At 42.6% G+C, this 26,021-nt stretch overlaps 1 protein-coding gene across 1 annotated transcript in view; it reads right to left on the bottom strand.

Annotated features, from left to right (window-relative positions):
• PTGFRN (prostaglandin F2 receptor inhibitor) overlaps positions 1-26,021 on the bottom strand; it is a 112,686-nt gene that overhangs the window by 35,511 nt on the left and 51,154 nt on the right. Inside the window, exons 3-5 of the mRNA XM_059720605.1 lie at positions 24,585-25,004; positions 20,799-21,182; positions 16,300-16,728 (exon numbers count right to left, since the gene is read on the bottom strand). Of these exons, the coding sequence (XP_059576588.1) occupies positions 16,300-16,728; positions 20,799-21,182; positions 24,585-25,004 (1,233 nt within the window). The remainder of the gene's footprint in view (positions 1-16,299; positions 16,729-20,798; positions 21,183-24,584; positions 25,005-26,021) is intronic.

Genomic DNA, 26,021 nt, shown 5'->3' with positions numbered 1-26,021 from the left:
TACATGATGAGAATTACATGATTTATAATGAAGTAAAATAATTAGTCAAAGATTTTTGGTTTGCTTGATTACATTCACTCACTGCCCAAAATAAAAGATAATTCTGCAAAATAGAACAGTTGATCATTATGTCTTGAGCCAAGAATAGCTGATGAGTATCCAATGCTTTGTGAGCATCATTTGGCTTGAGAGGTGCTATGGAAGATAGCTTTTAAGCTATTTATCAGAAAAATTCTATTGTGATTTAGTAGGCATGCACATTTAGAAACGACTACTTATGCTTCAACAGATGACAAGTTAGCCTAATGAATAAGATCAAAGTGATAAGTTATCTCAGCAAACAATTAAGTAGATTTATGGGTCAATAAAGACTAGGTACCATGCACATAATAATTGCCTCAAAAATGGGTCTCTTAAGACACCAAAAGACCACAATATCTGAGGTCAGGTTGGCACACAGAAGCTATCCCAATATCTGTAGTATTAATTTTAAAAATTCCCTCCTCCTCCTTTATGGTCATATGGTCCATTATGTATGGATTTACTAGTTTAGCTTGCCTGGGTAAATGCTGTTTAACCAGTAAACCTTCAATGTTTGGTCAGGTCTTTCTGCCAGGGTTTTGAAGAATTACCATAAGGTCTTCATGGCTAATCCCATGATGCAGAAAGCAAGGCTATCAGGTGACACCAATAATATCCTTCCTGCATCTCTGACTTGTAGATTGTGAATCTCATGAGTTCCTGTAGCCAGAGTGAGTATATATTCACTATCTTGTGCATAATGAAACCAAAACTGTTTATTGGTTTACCTTGCCCATCCCCTCCGAAACACAGGTGACTGTTCCTTTTTAAGTGTAATGCCTCATGGCCATTTAAGACCATATTAACCTGGCCTGGGTGAGTATGCCTTCAAACCACATTTCCTACTTTCTTACAAAATGTGAATCTCCAAGATTGATGAAGGCACAGGATTCAAGGAATCCATCAAGAAAACCAAGAAATGCCAATGTTAGTAATCATGAACCAGTTCACAATTTTGTACTGTTTCTGCTATAGTGCATTTTCTTTATAGAAAGAGACTGATTGGATATTAAGACACAGTCCACTTGCATGCAGGCTAAAACCTTATAAGACCAGAGGGAAATAAACTATGGTGAGATTGCAACTCCCTCCCCCCAAATTTAACCAATTCTGGGATACTTGCCTTCTCCCCATGACAGCAAAAACAAACTTATGATTACATTTTGCAGTGTTTTGCCTTCAAGGAAGCAGTGTGCACAATGCCTAAACATAACTCACAAGTGAGGAATTTGGTATGAACATTTTAAATCTGTGCTGTATAAAGTAGATCACAGTTCCATCCTATACAAAGTAATTTCAGAAGAAGAAAAGGAACAAGGTTTTCTACCAGCTATCTGGCTGAGCGTAGAATTATTTTTATATTCTAAACAAAAAAGAATTCAGATTAGTAGAGATATTCAATTAAATGCTCAGAAGTCAGTAACACCAAAATGACTCAAGTCTTTGCTCTCCTGTCCATACACACTGCAATCTAATCATATGATTAGGCATTTTTCAAATCCATTTTATCTTACCATCTCTGCAACAATTTGAAGCTATTATTTGTATTGTTGTAGTTTTAAATATAGTGCACAATACTGTCTTTGGGACAGAGACTATATGCTAAAACAGAAAAAATGGATACCTCTGTAGACCCAACTTTTAAAACTACTTATCTTCTAATTTTTCTTAGAATGATCATCCGTTATATCACAGCCTCAAAACCAGGCTTTTAAGGCATAGATTCATAGATGTTAGGGTTGGAAGGGACCTCAATAGATCATTGAGTCCGACCCCCCTGCACAGGCAGGAAAGAGTGCTGGGTCTAGATGACCCCAGCTAGATGCATATCCAACCTCCCCTTGAAGACCCCCAGGGTACGGGAGAGCACCACCTCCCTTGGGAGCCCGTTCCAGACCTTGGCCACTTGAACTATGAAGAAGTTCTTCCTAATGTCCAATCTAAATCTGCTCTCTGCTACCTTGTGGCCATTATTTCTTGTAACCCCCGGGGGCGCCTTGGTGAATAAAACCTCACCAATTCCCTTCTGTGCCCCCGTGATGAACTTATAGGCAGCCACAAGGTCGCCTCTCAACCTTCTCTTGCGGAGGCTGAAAAGGTCCAGGTTCTCTAGTCTCTCCTCATAGGGCTTGGCCTGCAAGCCCTTAACCATACGAGCGGCCCTTCTCTGGACCTTCTCCAGGTTATCCGTATCCCTCTTGAAGTGCGGTGCCCAGAATTGCACGCAGTACTCCAACTGCGGTCTGACCAGCGCCCGATAGAGGGGAAGTATCACCTCTTTGGATCTATTCGTCATGCATCTGCTGATGTACGATAAAGTGCTATTAGTTTTTCTGATGGCTTCGTCACACTGCCGACTCATGTTCATTTTGGAGTCCACTAGGACGCCAAGATCCCTTTCCACTTCCGTGCCACCCAGCAGGTCATTTCCTAGGCAGTAGGTATGCTGGACATTTTTCCTCCCTAGGTGCAGCACTTTGCATTTCTCCTTGTTGAATTGCATTCTGTTGTTTTCTGCCCACTTGTCCGACCTATCCAGGTCTGCTTGCAGCTGTTCCCTGCCCTCCGGCGTGTCCACTTCTCGCCACAGTTTTGTGTCATCCGCAAACTTGGACAGAGTACACTTCACTCCCTCGTCCAAGTCGCTGATGAAGACATTAAAGAGTATCGGTCCAAGGACCGAGCCCTGCGGGACCCCACTGCCCACACCCTTCCAGGTCGAAACCAACCCATCCACCATGACTCTCTGGGTGCGACCCTCCAGCCAATTCGCCACCCACCGGACTGTGTAGTCATCCAAGTGACAGCCTCTTAACTTGTTCACCAGTATGGGGTGGGATACCGTATCGAAAGCCTTCCTGAAGTCTAAGTATACGACATCCACCCCTCCTCCTGTGTCCAGGCGTTTCGTAACCTGGTCATAAAAAGAGACTAGATTAGTCAGGCATGATCTGCCTGCCACAAACCCGTGCTGGTTTCCCCTCAGCATAATTTGTCCTGCTGGGCTCTCGCAAATGTGAGCCTTGATAATTTTTTCAGTTGGATACTAAAGTCTCTTCATTAAATTAATTTTCAACCTCTGTCTACTATGCCTTTAAGAGACTTTTCCTCCTTGATGGACAGACAAGGCCCCGGACAGAAACAGCTAGCACACACAAATTTCCACAAAAATCAATAAGCTAAGCCTTGCTTTTTCTATCAGTAGGCATTTGGTCCTGGTTTCAGAGCAGGATGAAACCAACAGTGTGTGGAAAATGCTTGGATCTCTTGCAGACGGCTCTCAACTGCCTGCAGCATCACACCTTATTAGTATCTTAAACACACACAGTTGCATTAACTAGGTCTTTTATTATAAAATACTTAGCAGTATCATTGAAGCAGAAGTAGGCTTGGCTTTATACTTTTAACAGACTTGTCTTTGTCCTTAAAGTATTTCAAGATGAATAAACTTAATTTGAAATAATTTACAGTCCTTTGATTCTCACATTACTGATTTGAATATTTGTTATGATGTTTCTAATTAGATGAGTTTGACAGTGGATTTTTCCCTTCCCCATTCACTGACACGCTCACCTGTTAACATAATCTCATACAAAATACTCAATTGTATAAGGCAGTAACTTCGGTAAGAACAAGAGATGCCAGTGAAATACCTTGTTTCAGTTATTAAAATAATTACTGGTGTAATTTCACTGTAGTCAACTGTACTAAAGGTAGTGAAGGGCAGGCCACAGTTAAAAAGCTACATTTGCATTTCCAGTGCAGGTCCAATTTTGGCTCAGTTTCCAAACTGACAGGTTAAAATGACAATATTGGTGGAATTGTCCTAGCAAATTTAAGTAAATAAGGTGCGGATTGTTGATGCATCAGACAAATGAAGATACAACAATAGATAAGAGGTGTATCAAGATACAGAAGGGACTGCTGGCAAGGGGAGGGGAGAAACTGTTGTTGAGAACAGTAGTCCAAGAGGCAATATTATTGCCTTCTGTGCCCAATCAGCTAGAGAATTAACTGCAGTCAGTAAGAATGTCTGCATGCCAGTGCAAGAAGTATGGGCAACAACATGGAGGATTGTGTACTAGAAGATACAAAAATGTCAGACTTGATGTTACAGGGAAAAATGTGGTGGAATGGCAGTTATGACAAACATGGGTATGAAAGGACATGTACAATTCAGGAAAGCCAGAAACAAACAAACATCACAAATTAATTATGTGAATTATATAGGGATAATGGGTAGGGATGAGAGATAATAAAAGTATGGCCCCAAAGTTAGATGGAATACTTTGCCACAGTTTTCACAAAGCAAAAGGATGTGCAATGTGGGGACAAAAGATACATGGCTAATGGGATTAGGGAATAAAACTGCAAGTTACTACAGCAAAGGTGGAAAGCAAATACAAATCCCAACACACTCAAATTCAGAGGGGGAGGGTAGAAAAACAGATCCTCTTCATCCATAAATCTGAATGAACTGGCATAGGACACCACAGGTCTGATAGGATGGATTTTTAGTGCATGATCAATTTAGGGATGGTATCACTTGGTTTGAGAATAGCAAAAAGTATTTTCCAGACAAAGGATGTAGTTATCTCCTCTAGCTGAACTTCAGTTAAGCATTTGATGTAGTGCCACAAGGGAAGCTATTAAACTGGAAAAGATGAAGGTTAGAAAAATAAGGAACTGGCTAAAAAAGGAAATGACACTGAGCTGTGCTGAAAGGGAAACATCAGGATGGAGGAGACTACTAACAGAACTTCTCAAGGATTAGTCTTGGGACCAATCTTGTTTAATATCTTGATTAATGATTTGCAAAAAAAAAAGGTAGGAGTGTGCTGATAAAAGTCAGGAAGCATTAACAATAGAGGAAAACAGGGCAACCTTGAGGACTGAAATAACAGAAAAAATAGGATGAAATTCAATAGCGCAAAGGGCAATGTCATACATATGGGGAGCAGTATGAATATCTGCTGTAAGCTATGAATTCATTGCTTAAAAGATAAGCAGGGTGGAGGAGCACCTGGGGTACCAGTTGATCACAGGACAACTATCAGTTGCCAATATGATGCAGCCTTGAAAGACAAAACGTGGCCTTGAATATATGGCACAAGACTTTTTCAGCAGAAGGGAAGATTAAGGCCACTGTGCAAGCCACTAGTGAGATTTCAGCTGAAATGCTGTACCGTGTACAATGCTGGTCAGACCTATTCATAGATTAGTAAGCGTTAGGGTTGGAAGGGACCTCAGTAGATCATCGAGTCCAACCCCCTGCCCTGGGCAGCAAAGAGTGCTAGGGTCAGACAACCCCAGCTAGGTGCTTGTCCAGTCTCCTCTTGAAGCCCCCAAGGTAGGGGAGAGCACCACCTCCCTTGAAAGCCCATTCCAGATTCTGGAAACCTTTACTGTGAAGAAATTATTTCTAATGTCCAACCTAAATCTGCTCTCTGTCACTATGTGGCCATTATTCCTAGCTATTCAGAAGAATGCAATCATATTAGAACAGATGCAGAGAAGGGTCTTCTTGGATGAGTAGACATATGAAGAGCCTGTCTTAAGATAAGGAGACTAAAAGGGCGTGGCTTATTCAAGTCTACCAAAACAAAGACTGGGAGGGAATACAATTACTGTGTATAAATATAATCATGAAAATAAACATCAGAAGGAAAGGGGGGAAAAAGCCAAACACAAATATCCAGTCTGAAGGACAAAGTCAATACAAATACTAATTAGATTTACCAGTAACTGGCCATGAATAAGACTAGAAAATACAAAAAGGTTCATAACCATCAGAAAAGTAAAATTCTGCAAAACATTCTCCCAACAGTAGTGGGGCTTTTAAGATGGTACTTGATCAACTTAGGGGTGGTGCTATAGGATATTTTTGCTTGCAACAGTAAGGGACTAAAACACTGTGACCCTGGAGATCCTTTCCAGTCTGTCAACCACAGTGTACTACTTAAGGACTGCTCCACAGCTGAAGATTAAAACACATTAGGACAGTAGTAGAGCCAGGAAGAACAGAGTGAGTTCATCAGGTCTGTGATGTATTAGAAGGCAGTAAAAGGACCAAGGAAGGAATTTATATGATCCTCTCCAGTGAAGTCATCCAGCAGAAGGATGTTTCTGTAGGCAGGGGAAAAATATTCTTTCACCAGTTTCTGATCAAGTTCAGATCTCATTCCAATCCTAAAGTCTCATAAACTCTTTTTTCCTGGAGACTTTAGGGCAGCCCCAGTCTAGCAGACACTATGAAATGGATTTCTTCTTTCAGAGAGGTGCTCCAATTTTGGGGGTCTAAAACAGTTCAGAGGATCGAGGCTGTTTTGCAGACCTTAAGTAGAATCCAAACTCTCCTCCAAAGGATACTACACCGGAGACTCATCATATATTATTCAAAAGCATGTACTGGCCTACTAAGGACTCCTCAATCAGGGGTCCTTTCTTGTGAAATGGTACACCTCTAAGAAGGTCAAAACTGGACTTCAGTAAGAACACTGGACTTTAGAAAAGCAGACTTTGACTTTCTCAGGGACCTGATGGGCAGGATGCTCTGGGAGGCCAGTCTGAGGGGAAAAGGAGTCCAGGAGAGCTGGTTGTATTTTAGAGAAACCTTACTGAGGGCACAGGAACAAATCATCCTGATGTGCAGGAAGACTAGCAAGTATGACAGAAGTCCAGTTTGGGTCAGCAGAGAACTCTTCACTGAGCTAACACACAAAAAAGAAGCTTACAAGAAGAAGAAACTAGGATAAATGACTAGGGAGGAATGCAAGAGTACTGCTCGGGCATGCAGGAAGGAAAGGCCAAAGCACGTTTGGAGATGAAGCTAGCAAGGGACATGAAGGGCAAATAAAAGGGACATAAATAATTATGTCAACAATAGACAGATTAGGGAAAGTGTGGGTCCCTTACTGAATGCAAAAGGCAACCCAGTGACCAATGATGTGGAAAAGACTGAATTACTTAATGCCTTTTTCACCTTAGTCTTCACAGGCAAGGTCAGCTTCCAGACTAGTGCACCAGGCAGCACAGTTTGGGGACAAGATGAGCAGCCAACAGTGGCAAAAGAACAGGCTAGGGACTGTTTAGAAAAGCTGGACGTGGGGCCAGATGCAATTCACCCGAGGGTGCTAACGGAGTTAGTCAATGTAACTGCAGAGCTGCTGCCCATTATCTTTGAAAATTGTGGTGACTGGAAGAGGCTCCAGTTGATTGGAAACGGGCAAATATAATGCCTATCTTTAAGAAAGGGAAGAAGGAGGATCCAGGGAGCTACACACTGGTCAGCCTCACTTCAGTCTGGAAAAATCATACAGCAGGTCCTCAAGGAGGATGATATGATTAGAAACAGTCAGCATGGATCCACCAAGGCCAACCTGACTGCCTTTTATGATGAGATGACTGGCTCTGCGGATGCAGGGAAAGCAGTGGACATGATATACCTCGACTTTAGCAAGGCTTTTGATATGATCTCCCCAACGTTCTTGGAAGCAAGCTAAGAAAGTATGGGTTGGATGAATGGACTGTAAGGTAGAAAACTGTCTGGATCATCGGGCTCAGAGGGTAGTAATCAATGGCTAGATACAAGCTGGAAGCTGGTACCAGGTGAAGTGCCCTGGGGGTCAGTGCTGGGGCCAGATTTGTTCAATATTTTCATCAACAATCTGGAAGATGGGATGAAGTGCGCGCTCAGCAAGTCTGCAGATGACACCAAGCTCGGGGGGGGCGGGGGGGAGCGGGGGAGGAGTAGTAGATAAGCTGGAGGGTAGGGCTAGGATTCAGAGAGACCTTGACAAATTGAAGGATTGGACCAGAAGAAATCTCATGAGGTTCAGTAAGGACAAGTCCAAAGTCCTGCATTTAGGACAGAACAATCCCATGCACTGGTGGACCAACTGGCTAAGCAGCTGCTCTGCAGAAAAGGAATTGGGGGTTACAGTGGACAAAAAGCTAAATATGAGCCAATAGTGTGCCTTTGTTTCCAAGAAGGCTAATGGCATACTGGGCTGCATTAGTATGAGTGTTACCAGCAGGTCTAGGGAAGTGATTCTTTGCCTCTATTCAACACTGGTGAGGCTACATCTGGAGAACTGTGTCCAGTTTTGTGCCCTCCCCCCCCTTACAGAAAGGATGTGGACAAATGGAGAGAGCCCAGTGGAGGGCAATGAAAATGTTTAAGGGGCTGGGACACATGACTTATGTGGAGAGACTGAGGGAACTGGGATTATTTAGTCTAGAGAAGAGAAGACAGAGAGGATTTAAAAGCAGCTTTCAACTACCTGAAGGGGGGTTCCAAAGAGGATGGAGCTAGATTGTTGTGAGTGGTGGCAGATGACAGAATAAGGAGCAATGGTCTCAAGCTGCAGCAAGGGAAGTTTAGGTTAGATACAAGGGAAAACTTTCTACAAGGAGGGTAGTAAAGCACTGGAACAAGCTACCTAGAGAGACTGTGGGATCTCCATCCTTGGAGGTTTTTAAGACCTAGCTAGACAAAGCCTTGGCTGGGATAAGAGAGTTGGGGATGGTCCTGCTTTGAGCAGGGGGTTAGACTAGATGACCTCCTGAGGTCCCTTCCAACCCTAATTTTCCATTATTCTAATTACTGCTGTGGTAGTCTTAAATAAAATATAATTAAAAAAATAAATCAATAAAAATTGAAATGTAGTGAAGGTTGCAGACACATGATTCTGAGTGCACAGATAAAGCACAAAATGTTCCATTCAGATGAGCATTGCAGCAGAGCGCTGGCAAAACTGATCATTTGGATTTATGGAACAAATGTCCTTCTCCTTGACAAACATCTTAACTGGAAGGTTATTTTATTATAGTGTCTTGATAAAGCTAATTATTACAAAGTGTCCCAAGGTTCTGAGTGAGCGCATTTGTTATTTTTAACATACAATAAGCATAAGAATAGATTACAGTACTGTCCCATCTTGATGTGCGACTTTAGTCATGCACTGATGCGTGCAAGTGGTTTGCTATGAACATGGGCTTAATGATGTAAAGGTTCTTGAGAGATTATAACAAGCACATGTAATTTAAGAACATGCCAAGCATCCCCATTCAACTCCCGGCTCTCAAAAGAGAAAAAGGAGTTGCACGTGTTGTCTTTGGCTTGAAAGTAGTTTTCACTATTCAGAGTCATAGCAGATAAAGCCAGTAGATTCAACTGTACGTATAGAGAGTAAGTCTAGAAGGCAGGGCATTTTGCAGTAATTCAAAGCCAGTTCCTTCCGCAGCTGTTATGGCCACTCCTGAGGACCGGTTACAGTAATGGAGTGTTCTGTTCAATTCAGGTTCTTTATAGCAAGCTCCTTGCCATGGCACTCAATACTCCCTGTCAAATCCACACAGTGTTAAAGTTGGTATACATTACCTCAGCTGGGCCAGAATTAAGATTGTAGCTGATTTTTTAAGTGCAACTCTGGGTAAATGTAGAATTCTATACTTATCTCTAAAAGTCACATTTTTTATGGCAAGATTCTTGACAGTTTACATACGCTTAAAATATTTATGCACTTTCAATTTCAAATGATTTTGTATGGGACTATGTCAGCATATTTTTACTATATATAATGGTATAGTACTATGTATATAAGTATAGATATATAGATATAGATATACACACACGCACATATATATATAAAGTATATGTATATATGTATATGTATTTATGTGTACACACACACACATACACACACTTCATCTGTAGTATGCTGTGTAAAGACAATGGCTAGAAAAATAAATTATTAAACAGAAGCAATACAAGCTTGCATTCAGCAGTGTACAGACTATAGCAAAATGATACAGATGTGTTTCTTACAGAAAAAATGGATTCATGTTTTTATTTAATTTGAAAACTCTATTTTGTGATTAAGCAATTAGGGATGGCAACATAATGTACACACATACACACAAAAGGGAAGAGTTACAGTTGCAAGTGGACACCATTCAGCACACTTCCTCCTTTTCATTGCACCCAGATGATCAACTACATTTTTCTAGAGCCTGTCTGAGGGAAAATAAACCTTGAATCTGTGTTAATCGGCTCTGGCTTAGTCCATGTAAGACATGAGTCATACTGCTTATAGGAGGGAAGCTGCCTGAAAAGACAGTGGTACTATCTGCCCTAAAAGGTAGCCATACCATTTAAGAATATTGATCTATTAATTCTACCGAATCCCCAAATTGTCTTAGTTGTCCAGGAAATAGCAGAAGGCAAGTGTGGAAGTATGGTGCTATTACAAGGGGGAAAATGGTATTGGGTATTTAATTTCATTCAAGGGCTGGTGATCTTTAAGCAAGTAATTCTTAACCAGGGTGCTGCAGTACCCTAGGATGCCTTGAAAACTTCTGCAGGACGCCACATAATGTTAGCCCCATTAGGTGTGCAAACACAATTCACAAGATGAACTGAGAGATAGCAGATTGGAATCAATAGTGCTAAAAACATTCTGACTTGTTGAGGTCTTTCCTAGTTCTTTGCAACAAGAAAAAAATGCTTTGTTTTTTTTTTTCCCCATAGTCAAAAATTGAGGGGAAACAAAGACCTGACATTTTCTGAGGGGTGACCTGAGTCTAAAAAAATTGAGAACCACTGCTCTAATGTAATTTGCTCTAAAGTAACAAATGTCACTTCCTAGATACTCCCTTGCTTAATAACTTGTCAACCTTTAAAGAAAGATGTGCCAGAGCAGTCAAACAAAGTCTCTGCCACGAAACACGGCTGGATCTCTTCTGGGACATACAAAGGAAGTGGGAAAGGGTTTATTGAACAAAGCCTGGTTCCTTCTTGCCTCCATCTGCCACAGCCCAAACTCATGCTAAGACAGTCTGTAACTTTTGTTAATAAAATGGCTAAAAAATGTAACACAATCCAATCCAGTGGTTCCACATACAAAGGGCACAGCTGGTACAGTTTATGTTGGCAGGGGGGAAATATTATAGGGAAACTACTCCCACTGGAATAACTTCCAGATTGGCTATAAAGAAAACAGACCAGTGCTGGAGGCAACAGAAATCCTACTCACAGTTTTCTCATTAGGCTGAAGTGAGAAATTGTGCCGTGTCTTTGTTTCACTTCCTTACTTTTGTCACCGGCTGTTTAAAGTTTAAGTACCACAGTATTCTTTTTCTATTGCATTTCCTGCTAAACGTGCACTCCTTTCAAGACCTTAGCACTAAGTGAAGAATACATTTCTTGGGTAATGACTACAAGTGTTTTCAAACAGGATCATCAGTTCAAAATAAGTAAAGATGCAGCCAGAATGAAAGCTGTTAAAGAAAGATTGCTGCAGATTGCACAGCAAGAAAAGTCTCTAAAAGCAGGATCTCTTCTCTGTCTCTCTCTCTGTGGTAAGATCTCCTTTGAGATCCTATTGAAGAAGACATTGTACATGTGGACAGTCTTGTCATGCCCACATCCTCATCACCTGCCCTGACAGGACTTGGAACTGGCACCTAGTAGCAGCAATACCTGGCACACCCTGTGCAACCTACCCAGTGCCAGAGAACTGGCAACTTCCAGAAGTGGCTACTGCCTGGGGCCCTGGCCATGGGCACCTTTGTCTGCCATTTAGACCCCACAATGTCACCAGCCTGTCCTTTCTGCAAGGAGGAGGTAGGAGAGACACTCTTCCATTCCTTCCTGGATTGCCTCTAGCTGCAGCTGCTCTTTGCTGCCCTCAGCAAGCACCCTCTTTGGCATGCTGGACTCAGACTTCTCTGAGACTGTGTACATCTTCTCTATCCCATACCAAGCAGCTAAGGGGAGCATGATCTGCCTGGCCAATTTCCTGCTGGGCCAGGCCAAGATGGAGACTGAAAATTCAGAGAAACCAGTTCACCAACAACACTTCCAACTCTAAAGCTTCTTTATCTGGGCACATGTCACATTTGAAATTGGACACTTCATTTTGCAATAAGATGCAGACCAGGTTGTGTCATGCTGGGCCATCAAGGGGGTGTTCTGCAAGATGGAACATGGAAAGCTAGTCCTGTGTGTATAACCCTAGGAGGGGCATGGAAGAAAACGGGTTTCAATCTTTGGTGAAAGGATGTTTTCTGTCGCTGACAAGTGTTTTATGCTCAGCCCTTGGGAGGGCCATGCACCTTTCTACTTTTACCACTTGTTTTTAATATTTTTATAATAACTGTTTTAAAAAGTCAAAAAGTCTCTTTCTCAACCCAGTTTTTTAAAAATAGGATAATTGTGGCCAGACAGGAGGAACTGGCACTGAAAAGTTACCCATAAAACATCTACATCACTTCACTGTTTGTGATGTCCCCATGACAATCCACACACTGTAAGCGTAACGAGCACTGCAAATGTTAAAGGGATGTGATCTGATGGTGTTTACAATATAAATTCACTAGACTGCAACTGCAATCTAGCTAGTTCAGATACTAGAAGTAGGAAAAATCAGTCTTCAGCACAAGTTTAGTTTCCAAAAGAAGCCAGGGTCTCAAGCCAGCTTCCTCAGGCTGCAGTGAAGCCTGGGTCACTACAGCTTCACTGACTGGTAACCTAGCTAACTAGATTAAAGCTGGTTCTCATACATTTGCTGCTGTCATACTTCTGACTGCAGTATAGGCATTTGTGAAGGATAATCTCCAAATCAGCACCCCAGATCTAGAATTAACATGGCACAGTCTCCAAATCATGGGTGGCCAGTTCATAATGTGCATGCCATAAGTGACACGGGCAACTTGTGTGTGGGGCGCATGGCAAATCAGGGAGGGAGCAGAAAAAACAGTGACTGATTGGAAAGGGAGCAGAAAGCAGAGCAACAGATTGAGCAGGGAGCAAAAAAAGCAGAGAAGAAGGCTAGGCATGGGAAGGGAATCACCGAGGCAATCTGGTTGGGCCCTGCTGCTCCAAGCGAAGACTATCATATATGAGCAATGGTCAAGAAGCTGCAACAGAGTTAAGCTTCCATTGTCACTAATTTCTTAGTAACAATGCTGCCTGTTCCTCCAATCGAGCCCAGGGTAACAGACACATGGAACTTTGAATTTAGCATCTAAAAATCAATTACTTAGATTTTGCACAGATTATGAAGGGTTTTTATAAAACCTTGTTGTATGGAGGCTTAAAGACTTAATACTGTTTTAAGAAAAGCACCTTCATTTATTTGAACATTCCCAAGTGCTGCTTCCATCCCAAATTCAACCACTGTTGATCACCCCATGAGAACCAAGCCAATGTAGCATACTCCAACAAGTAGACAATGGTGTTTTATATGCTAGCAGCAAATAGATTAGTAATGTATACGGTCAAAAAACTTCTGGTTTAAAAGTAATCTAAGATATAAATGGAAGAGCTGATGGGGGGGAAGGGGATTTTGTTTTGGTTTAGGTAAAAGTTTTATTCAGCAAGAAAAAAGGAAAAAAAAGTTTCGTTCCTTCCCACTCCAGACTGTCATTCACCAACCTGCAATATATGCTAAAGACAGACAGCATGTGCAAAGGTGAGCAAGCAGAAAAAACATTTGGACTTTGATGGTTTCAGCAGGATGAACAAAGGTGGATAAAATGCCTCACATTAATGTACAAATGAGTGAATCCATGTACCATACAAGACAAAAGAGAAGGCCCTGATCTCTTCATGTAGTATTTACACTTCAAGGCAGGACCTTTGTAGTCTGACTACCTTTGCTTGCTAGCCAAGCTATGAATGCAACAAGTTGTTTCCTTTTAGTAAGATGTAGCTGAATGCCAGGAAAGCCAGCCTTACAGAAAATGGTGCCCTGGGAGAACTTGTATTCCCTGCCGCCCCCCCTCCCCGCTCCCACACACAAGTCAGCAGCACTCCTGCAGGCACAAGCAGACAGGCAGGGATGCAGGGCACACAGTCCAGCAAGGAGATGGAGCTGCATGGTGGATAGTGCGCCAGGCAGGCAACAGGGGGCAGACTGTTGCTGCTGCATGAGAACAAGGCAGGTGGACTGGAGCAGGTGCCACCCCATGACACTGCCTGGCCTGGCTCCTCCTGAGCAGCAGCTAGAGACAGTGAGGCAGGCTGGGCTGGGCACCCCTCCTGTCTGGGGTGGGGATTGGCCAGGGCAGGGAAGGAGGAGAACGCTGCTGCAAGCATGGGGCTGCTCATGTGTGTGTGTGTCTGTAAGTGTGTGTTTGGCAACCCCCTGACCATGGTGTCCTGGGCGACTGCCCACCCATAAAGCCTTCTCTAAACAATAGCCTTGTCCAAACAGAGGTTTCCCTCCAATTCTGCCCCAGCACCAGCACTATGCTGCGAGCAGTAACACATTTAATAACCTCAGTAGAGGCATGAGGTATAGTCAGAAGAGGCAAATGTGTCCTGGCACAGCTGATCTGCTTGCTTGGGGTCTACAAACATCGAGACATGAGCCCCTGCTGTGCCCTGACTTAGGGAGCATGTCTGCAAGTGGGGGACCCCCACAGAGGTACCCCCACTTGCAGACGCACATCCTTAGCTGTGATAGAGCAGGGTGATGTGGGGATTCCCAGGGCAGGGCAACAGATTGTGCACAGTCTGGGAATCCCCCTGCAGGATTCCTGGGGCATTCAGGATCAGGCCCCTGAAACCTCAGGAAGCTCCTGTTTGGGGCAGCTGGAAAGCATGAACAGCCCCAGGCTGTCTGCACACTCCTGCCATAAGTAAACAAATATTGGCTGTGAAAAAGGCAGCACAAACTATGCATGGGAATCATTGCACTTGCAAACAAGGGTATTTGTGGTGTGAAAAAGGACAGGCATTTGCTAGGGCAACATTTGTCTGCAGAATTTGTGTTCCCCAACCACTCCTCTATCTTCCTGAAACAAGCCTCTACCGGGATTCTCCTGTTCACTTTGGTAACCCCCTAATCTAAAGGGCACCTATACACATCCCAGACATCTCCTCCGACATATGCTAATTAGCACGTGCTAGAGCAGACTTCATTAATTAAGTCGCTGGAGTATGCTAACTGGCATGCTCCAGCAGCCTCCGGAGTCATGTATTCAGCATCCCCACACTTTAAAATGGCAATGGGGGGAATTTAACTAAAGTTCGTTGGACGAGCTTTAAAGCACCCCTGCCGCCATTCTGAAGATGCTGAATACATGGACACTGTGGGCACTGTAATTGGAGCAGCTTTTGGAGCAGCTCTAATTAAAGTGCCTCCCCCCGCCTCTACGCTGAAGTATGTGTAAAGAGGCCCCAAACAGTTTTGGACTGGCTCAGGCTATCTAGATATGAAACACTGTTTAAACAGTCTAGCCTCCACCATGGACTGGCCAAGCTGTCTCAGGAGATGCACATGATAGAAAAGAAAGTCAATTTCACGAAGTGCCTTGCCTGAACGCAATGTTATAATCTACTCCCCAGCTCCCAGCACGGCAGACCTTCATGACCCTACCTCCAAGCAGGAACACTGATGCTATTCTTTAGACATACTTTTGGAGCCAACTAAAACTGCCTAGCTAAAACAGAGTAAGCCTGAACAAGTGTTTAGAAATAGCTTGGGTAACTCTTTCAGCTTCAGCTAAAGATGTGCCTTTTACCGATCCACCCTCTTTCCAGTAAATCAACTCTCTCATTTATCCTTAATTTTTCACTAGCCAATTCCTTATGTGCCTGCATGTTTCCCATGATGTTCCCATCAAAAAGCAGCTATGCTGATAAAAGGTGGGGGGGGAAAAAGCTGCTCACAGGTTTGTAAGTTTTCAAGTAATGGGCAAGTTAAATATGTGCCAAGGCAGCAAGTACTGTTTCCTTGATAAAGGTAAAGCAGAGCCAGAGTGAATGCCCCAGTTGCTGGCAATAAGATGCATCCTGAGAAATCCTGAAGAGGCAGCAAATTCTAGCTCTGTGTGGTTCACATCCTATGGTCGTTCTCAATGGAATGGGTAACAATTGCAATGGCCTGGCCAGATTCCAACTCAGGAAGTGATCTTTTCCCTCCCCAAATTCCCACTGCAGTTTGATGGAAACATTGTTACTCTTTACTTCCTTTCCAAAATTGCTTCACAATATTTGTTTGCACAGATGGATGTGTTCCCTACCACCCCAGATGTGGTTGCACTTCTGTGACAGGTGAAGAAATCCGTATTATTACAATCATCTATTTCTGTACTTTCCCAAAGTTCATTTGCCTGCTTCCGGCAGGTGGGTGCTACATGCAAGAAAAACTATGAAACCATCAGCTGTCAGTATCTCGGTATTTAGATCAGTAAGTTTAAAGCACCTACCTTGTGTAGCCCAGAAAATGCTGACAGGTGCGGAAGGTACATCTTTGCTTTTTACCCAGCTGTTGTTGCGATGCCTGATCCAGGCAGAGATGACACAGTAATAATCCCCTCGGTCTGTTTCAGATGTCCACTGGATTCGTAAACTGAAGGTATCCATAGTCTGTTTAGAGAAAATAATTTCTCCATTCTCTGCCCGTTGTCTGCTCCCATCCCCAACCAGTAACATCCAGTCTGCATCCATAGTACCAAGTAGTTCATCTGTCACCACATCATCACTGCGTATATATGGCCTGTAGTACCAAGAGACTGTAAAACGTATGTTTCCTTCTTCCGTGTTCTGTGCATTCGTAATCCTGCACTCCAGTTCTGTGGGATCATCTGAGAACTTGGGTGCTTTAGAAGCATTCAGAAGTACCTGGTAGTCAGGGTCTATAGATGAATGGAGAAAATGGGAAGAAAGCCAAACGTATAAGGCTAGGGTCAACAAAGCAAGAGAATGCAAATGGCAGAGTAACCATGCAAGTGCATTTAAGATTAGGGATGGCAATCCCTACACACAACAGCACCTGAGACAAATACAAAGGACCAGAATATAATGTCTTACTTGTAAAAAGTAAAACACCAGAAACATAACCCAACATTTTCCAACAGCCGCATTTTATTTTAGGTACCTAACCTGCATGCTGGCCTTGATTTTTAGTTCACGTATACTTGAGCTAGAACAGAGTCAAGCTCTTCAGAAAAACCAGGTCCAAAACATCTGAACATGCAGAACCTAAGAAATATTACTATTTCCTTCTATGTTCTGTCCATAGCACCCCAGATTTTGATAACCTTTTACACTTTCCCCCAAAGTTCAGATTAATATGTAAAATGTAAGAGCTTGCCATCATGGTGTTTCAGAGAAATTGGTTAATGATACCCCATGCCTCCAGGATAAAAAGACCATTTCCACTGCCAGAAGTGATACTATCAGTCCTATCCCTGGTAGAGCACCATATACGTGACCCCTACAGAGGGCATCTTCCAACAAGAGGTACTAAAAGTATCTCCTGCCTTGGCACTGTACAGTGCCTACATAATTGCAACGTTAAGTACAGCAGGCACCAGAACATCTTCAGCTGGCTGACAAACACCAACGACACAAGTAAGAAAAGCAACTTGGAGTTTTAACTGGAAAGTGATTATAACCCCATACAGGTCACAAAACCTCAGAGGAAACGAGTGCCTAAGTTCAGAGGTTAAAAACTGAGCACCTGTATTTAAGGCTGAAATAGCCAGTTATCCTAATCCTGGAAAGTATAGAACAGCTGTACGACCTTAATCTCTAGCAGAACAGAGAGACAGCAAAATAAAGAGATTACTGTAAAACTCTCAGATTCTGACAAAGGAAATGAGTGCTCATTTGCCTGTAATAAAATGATTTTTCCTGCGTTGCCTTTTACAGCCTAGCCTTGCTTTATGACTAATACTTCCACCACGATTGTGTGTTATAAATTTTATTCTTTGCTTCTCCTTGTAGCTGATATTTTTCTTCCCTTTAGCAAACAGTCATTGTAACTGCAATTAGGTCAGAGAAAGAAATAGAGGCTAAAATGTACCTAACTCTGAAGCATAATACAAAATCAACCTTAACAAATCTACTGTGAGATAAACCTTAGACTAGCAGTTCTCAACCCTGGTTGAGAATCACTGCCTTAGACCCTTTTGTGTGCAGGTGTTAGCAGTCTTAGGGTATATTTGATAGCAGTGGTACCACTTAAAAAGTACTTGGCCTGCATCTGGTCAGGCAATTTTAGAGAAACCTTCAACAGTTGCCATTTTTGATGCAGCATCTTTACTACAGCCAACCATGGGGGCCACTAGCAGAGTCTACACATTACTTAAATAACTGCTTCTTTGCCGACTTAAATAAGAGGTAAAAATGTTGGTAACCAGCCTATATTAATGCTTCCACAGCTTCTAGTAACAGCAGCTCTGAGACATCTCCATTGATTATGAACATCAGCCAGACCTTAAAAAACATCCACAAGATCCTTCACTATAACAGGATCATTGGTAAGTGACAGCAGCCACAACCACTGACACCACCTTTCTGGGAACTAAATCCTTTCTGATCCTAGACAGTTAGACTGTCCTTCATATCCCCTTCACAGATGATAGCAGTCCTCAGGCCGTAATGCCACAGGATGTCACTCCAATAGGTAGTGCAATGTTCCCACCTCCTGCAAAGCAACAGGGGTTGAGGGGTTTAGAGGTACTAGGGGCACTGTATTGTGAGAGCATTATCATCAACTAAGTACCAATGTGAGTGAACATAAAGGCTGAAGTTTTTCTCAGGCCAGGAATAGGACAAGGAAAGAGATGAAAAATTGAATTTCAGCTAATCACTTTAGCTTTATTTTATTGTATGTATTTATTTATTTTTGTAAGGAGAAGGATTGCTAGGGAGAAAGAGTTCTTGGCTCTGACAGCACCACTCCAGCTAGGCACTTCATACTGGCTGATGCTCACAGGCAGAGGATTTAGAAAGAAGAAAGGCCTGGCTGGATAAACCTCATTCCTCCACTCTGTCACCTGTCAATGAACAGCCTCACTGACAGTTAAATGACTTAATATCCCACCAGCTCAGCTTCAAACATGGAGGAAGGGGGTTAGTAGAGAATCCAGGACGTGGTTTTTAGAACCTCATATGCTATAAGAAACATTCCTCTTCCATTCCCTCTGCCCCCAAGCAACGCAATCCTGCTTGAAGAGTAGTTTTTACTGCTTGACTATCCCCAAATAAATTACTGTTTGGTAAGAAAAGGACCAAACTTCCAAGCAGCCTACAGGATGCATCAGTACAAAGGAAAGGTGTCGAGTCAAGTTTTGACCAGGTGATTGTTATGACCAAAAGATAATTTTAAAGGAAGAAACAGAACACAGCAGGTTAGCACATACAACCATCTCTCCAAGGCACATGGGGACCATTTTCATAGATTTCATAGATGTTAGGGCTAGAAGGGACCTTGAAGATCATCAAGTCTAGCCCACTGCCCCAGGGGCCAGAAGTCAGCCCAGGGTTTCAAATGCTAAAAGTTTGGAGAGAGACACAGAAGTGCCTATTGCCCCAAAAGTGCAAGTATATGAAAAGCAAGAAGGGTAACCACCAGGATCTCAGTAAGACTATCAGCCCTGTAACTCGGCATTTTACTTCTAAACCTGGGTTCAGAACCTAATCTAGGCTTCTTGACTTGCCTCTTTCTTCCCTCCTCCCCCACCTCAAGACTACCACCACTGACTAGACATTATTGTTATTCTCTGATTAAAAGAGACACTAAACTGAAACAGCATGGAGTGCTAAGCCAGGACTGAGGTATGCTGCACATCTGTAACTGGTACCAAGCTCACTCATGGCTGTAAAATAATCAGTGCTGTGTAGACTTTAGCAGGGATGAGGCAGAAGTGCCTCTTAACTTTGTCCGAAATACAGTTAGAAGCCATCAGGTTTGCAATAGCTGAAATCAATTACTTTATTATTATTCTTTGAGACAGTTGTGATATGTCACAACAAACTGGAAAATACATGGGTTTTTTGGGGGGGGGTTTAGAAATTCTGCTTGGGTTTCATTTCTGATATCACTCCTGAAGAACTGTTGACTTCTCAGGACATCTGCGTAAAGACAGACTCTCCATAGCTGAAGAGTTCAGCCATGGTAACAAAGCAAAAGCTGGTAAAGTCAGTATCTGGTGTTGCATAAGACAGCAGGTTATCAGTCTAAATACATATTCAGTCCTGGGGGGAAGAAGAGCACTACTATCCTGCCCTTGTACATAAAGTGAGGTAAAGGAGCCCACTACAATCCTTTCCATCTCCAGTTTCTGATTTTACAGCAAAATCCTGCCCACAAGAACAAACATCAGCTATGCAATGACGTGGCTTAGTAGCAACTGTAAATGTGCAAACAAGCATAAACTCCTTCGTATTATCATTGGGGTACCTTAGACCAATGTGCTCTTTAAAGAGTTTTATAAAAGGTAGCAAATGGAGAACAGTAATCTTGGTAAATCTATATTATTAGCCATCTGCCTTAACATGGAAGCACTTGCTGGGTCTGGGTTACTAAGCCACACTTTCAGAACAATTTGTTATAGGACAGTAAAAAATAAATAAATTAAATTAAAGAACCCCACAGATCATTATCAAGCTATTCAATGTGTGGCAACTCCAATTTTCACCAATTTATATAAGTTGCAATACAAGGCCTTTCAGCTTCTGGCAGGTCTATCACATGCCTTTATTCTAGAATACGTAATTAATAACAAAACTGAAAAGGATGAATATGAACCATATTTCAAAAGGTATATGGCTCAAGACTCTCACATATATGGCCTTTGAGACAATGGAATACCCAGAAGAGACCTTGCAATGTCTTTGTCCTGTATACACTATGCTGTAATTGAACTAAGGAAAAGAATGGTTTATCTGTACAGAGTTTTTCAATAGAAGCACTCACCTAATGCTGTCACGACCACGTTGACTGGTGCTGATGTTCTTTCCGCCACCTTGTGCCAGCTCCTATTGTGCAATGGCACCCAGATAGTGGCTTGGCAGAAGTAGAAGCCAGAGTTTTCCACATCCACATCATGTACCAACAGGTGATAGGAATTTCCATCCATGCGACTCAGGCTGACAAAGGCAGAGTCGCTGACAACAGAATCACGGTCCCAACTCAGCAAAACCTGGGCATCAGACAAGGTACCACTGGGCGACTCACTGAAATACCATGTGACCTCTGCTTGGAAAATGCCACTTCTGTCTGTTGTGATGTTGCAAGTGAGGTCCAGAGAGTCTCTTTCAGTTACAGATGCATTCTTTGTGATAAGGACCACATCTAGAGCTTGAAAAATCAAGAGAAACACCCCACACAAGGCGTTAGTTTTTAACAGACTTGTGAAAGATCTAGTATCTTCTCCAAATCTAAAAGTACATAAATTCCTACAAACTGCTTGATTAATGACAAATTTATCAGGACTTTAATATTTTATTCCCAGCTCCGCCAGAGACTGCCTGGGTGAGATTGGGCCAGTCAAAGTCCTTGCACCTACTTTCCCAGAAGTAAGGGTAAATTTCCCAGGCTTATAATGGTGCCAACACACTCAGCAACTAAAGTCACACAAGTCAATCTCCGCTGGAGTCAACAGGTGCTGCACTTGTTTGTATCCGAACACCAGTCAGTCACTTCTGTTTTGTGTTCCTCTGATGGAAGTCATATTCCTCCTAGTGTAGCTGTCATACAAACAGCCTTGGCTAAATCCTGAATTCCTGACCTACCTCAACACCATTACCAAGATTAGAAACAAAAGTTAACAGAAAGCAGAGCTACACTGCTACTTCTCTAATTTTAACAGTATCCAACACATGCTTGAAGACTTTACATCGCTACAACAGTGGCTTATATTATCAGACTCCTCTCCTGGCCAGTGACTGTATTCAATCCCTATAACACATGCTATTCACATTCAAAAAAAGAGGTCTTTGAGATCCAAAATAACTGGCAGTGTTTTAGAAAAAGGAGATGGGAAGTAAGAAGTGAAGAGATGAGTTTAAAACATGCTATTTTTAACCTCATGGCACAAGATTCATGTGGTATCTTATCTTGTCCCCTTTTGTCTCACAGCAATTTAAGTCTATTCACCTACTGCATACTGTCCAAGTACAAGCCTATGAGCTCTTTGGGTAGGGGCTGTAATGCCTTTTGTTTGTAAAATATGTAGTGCTCTAATCCTGATTGAAGTCTGCTGATTTTGCTAAACTAGCACCAGTGCTACGAATCAGTGGCCAAGTTCCCCCTTAACAGGAAGCTACATTTAAATGACAGATGAAGTGATTTCCATGTATGCACACTACAGCACTTTACTCACTGTTTGTAAAGCACTTTGTGATTTTTTTTGTAATGAAAGATGCTCTCTAAATTTAAGAATCAATCACTCCTTAAATTATTAAAGCTGTTATCTTTAAAACCAAGGTTTGCCCCTCTTCCAGTCTAACACCGCTTCTGACAGCACAAAAAAGTCAGTAAGCTCACTTGGTCACACAACAGCACTCACTTGTCAAGCTCCCATCACCTGCATGCCCCAAGTAATAATTCTGACAGGCAAGCAGACAGTTTGTTCCCCCCCTTCGCATTATAACTGTGATGTGAAAATTGACTAAGCCTCTCAATTCATAATGTAATACACTAATATCAAATGCAAGATTAGGGCTCAATAACAAGGAGAAGCATAATAGGTTTTCCAAGAAACAAGCACCTGTCAAACACAAGAAATACCAGATATCTAATAAAGCAGAAATTTTTGTAAGGATTTCGCCCATACACATTCTCTCCTTAACGCTCTCTTTAAACTATTATTATTGCAGAAGTGCCTGAATACCCCAATGGAATTATAAACCCATTACATCATGCAAACACTTAGGAAGAGACAATCTCTTGTCCAGAAATCTTAGGATCTTTTCCAGGATCTTAGATAAGGCAATCATAATGACAGCCAATAGAAGGGATGGGAGCAATGGGGGGCCAAGGGAATAGCAGGAAGTTCAGGCAGTCATACAGCTAATTTGTATGCACCCAAAAGTGGTACTGGATCATTTGACATAGGAGGGCAGGGGGCATAAAACTCTTATTTTACATAAAAAGAACACAACAGCTTTTAAATCCAAGGTGGCGAAAACATTCCCCAGAATATGCTATGCTCACCCTTGCCTTTTATGTGAAGGTACAGCCTATGCAGACTACAGGTCTGAGTACACAGTGCTCTCAAGTCCTAGCTGTCAGACCACATTACGTGGAGGTACACATATTATACACAGGCTATAACATTAATATTTTAGAGGTGGGACAAGATCCACTCCACTTGAGACAAGTTAAGAGAGGCCCTTGTGCTACCAACAGAATAGGCAGGTCTACAAATGACTGAGCTGAATGTGAAAGCCAAAATTATTTTTAAAAATCTGTCCCTGCTCAAGCACCGTTTCTGGTGCCTGCCATTTCCATCTTTTATCCAACCAGTGAGATTCAACCCCACCCTGTTAATTCAGGTTATCCAATAACTTAAAAACTTGACAAAGGGAGAATTACAGCCCCTGATCAGTACTCCCAGTCTATGGAGAGAAGTTGTGCCAACTGTGCTGTCTAGCATCCGTGCTATCTTGAGGAAGAAGGGGCAGGCTGATTCTGTCAAATCTCACAGACTAAGCAGTACTAGGACACTAAATCGCATCCAAATTAGCTATCCAAACAGCAGTTCTGAGTTCTCCCTGTGGCGATTAAAGGATTTCAAAAGGCAGATGCCCTTATTGTCTGAACACTGCCTAAAATAATGTCATAATCGCACATTTCTAAGGGACCATCTTGTCTGCTTTTACACCCACTCAGTGATAAGATGCATTACCCGGGCTGCTACACACACACAGCCACACACTTTGCCAGGACTAGCAAATCTAGTCATAAAAGCTCTGGGCTGAGGATATCTGGATAGTCAGAGTCCAGGACTACAAGTATATGTTTCCCAAACATGCAATTTACAGCTCCTTAGTCGAGCGTGCAGTAAGTACTTAGCAGAAAAACTGCTTCCCTACACCACTGCCAACATGGTACCACAAGTACTCCAAGAAAACTGAGGCAGCAAAATCAACACTGCAGAGCTGAAAAAATAAAAACATACTTGGAAATCACTGTTGCTTTTATTTTATTTAATTAATTCGTTTTAGTATTTAATAGTATAAATGAGAAATACTTCAGACCTGCCACTGATACACAGCTACCTTTAGGGTGGAAAGGGGCAGCTGTTTAACAGTACAGATCAACATCCACTGCAGTCTGAGACAGGACATGAGTATGTGGAAGGGTAAGTTTGAAGACACAAAATGCAAAGACCCAAGAAGGGCTGGGGGTAGGATACAGAACCAGAACACAAATGACTCTGGAGATATGTGACAGAATTAAAACCAGCCCTCAGGTGATCTGGATTTAGATCTTTTCTCTTGTTTAAAAAGATCAATCGATGTATTATCATGTATCAATTTATTGTTCTCCATCATGTTGCATCTCCTGTCCCTAAGAAAGGAGAGAGCCAACAACATTATTTCCTACAACAGTTGAGGCGTTCCCAGGTGGCATCCAGGTTAAAATACTATCCAGCCTTTATCCTTCTTCTGCTCTTGCTAATTCACATGACCCAGATGTGGCAGGGAGGAAGATCAGTTTTAAAACATACACATCCCACACCACCCTGAAACATACCTGTCTGTTGGATCACCATGCTTGCTGTCTCCACACTCTTCTCCTGAATCTTCTGCCACAAACCATCTGTCCCTTTTACCCACTCGCTCACTAGACACCTGTAGGCACCTTCATCCACTGGCAGTGCCTGAGACACCGACAACCAGTACGTGTCATTTGTTGCTGCATCGAAGCGTACATCTCCGCTGTGGTAGCGCTCCCCATACTCAGGGCTGGAATGGAACTTGCCCTCGTGCGTCAGAGAAAGAACTTCCCTCCAAGATGGGCCACTCTTCACTTGCCAGGTAACATGTAGGTGAGTGTGCTCTGAAGTGTGGGTAGAAGCTGAACAGCATAACTCAAACGAGACTCCTTCAGACAGCCTGAGGGATGCTGAAGACTGGGTATTGCAGCGATTCACTTTTAAGCCATCGGCAATCACTAATCAAAGAAGAGATTATTATAAGCACACCAAACAAAAATTAGTCAACTAAAAAAGCCCCCTCCCCAACTCACGCTCCCCAAAAAATAAAAGAAGTGGTGATGTTCAGGAATAAAGTTGGATGGCTGGCCCCAAATTTGTTATACATGGCATTTTGGCCAATCATCTCTATATCCTTCCACGCTCCCCAAAATCACTCAAAATCATTCAAACACCATTATTTTATCAAAGCAAGTCCCTACTGAAGTGCTCAGTCTGATGCCTACCCCCACCCCCAAGTTCTGTCACTGATGGCAAAATCTAGATCAACAGGTTCGCTTCCAAATTTTGCCTATCAGTGGGAGCATCTATTCTACACATTCATTAATGCGCCATAGTTACTGTGCATTAAGTTTAGTACTTGGATTATCAAGTACTAAATCAATGAGCAGTCACTTGTGCTACTGCACAGTCGTGCCAGCACATGGTTTTTCAGTAATGCTAACTGGGAAGCAGCCTAATACTAGTGCACAGTAGTGTATTACCACGGGTTTTGCCTGGCACACTACTGTGCAGTGTTATAAGGCTACTGCACACTTAACGTCTTTTGTAGATGTGCTCAGTGTGCAAGACAATGCTATACATTCATTAAGGGAAAAAAAATTCCCTATTACCATGCTGCTGAAGGATATCAGGCTCTACAGATAAAGGAAAATTACTACTGCCTTAGTTGAAAACCCCTAGATGATACTCTCAGCTGTAAACATACCCGCTCCTTGTCTCCCATCCCTTTTATTCCCTTTCTCCTACTTATAATTTAGCCTTCCTGCTTCAATGTCTAGGAGGTTTACACTAGATTCTTCAGAGTAGTGGTGCCTAACCTTTTTCCCTGTGGGTGAGATGGACAGTGCTCAGTCCATCCAAAGGCCAGATACAGCATGCAGGACAGTGAGGCAGGGCTCAATCTGGCCATGTGAGGTCAGGGAGCAGCCCAACCCCTATCCGGCCATGTTAGGTGGAGGTAGTGTGGCCTAGTC

Source organism: Alligator mississippiensis, chromosome 1 (assembly GCF_030867095.1).
Source record: "Alligator mississippiensis isolate rAllMis1 chromosome 1, rAllMis1, whole genome shotgun sequence".
NCBI lineage: Eukaryota > Metazoa > Chordata > Crocodylia > Alligatoridae > Alligator > Alligator mississippiensis.
This window is presented reverse-complemented; position numbering and strand designations above follow the sequence as displayed.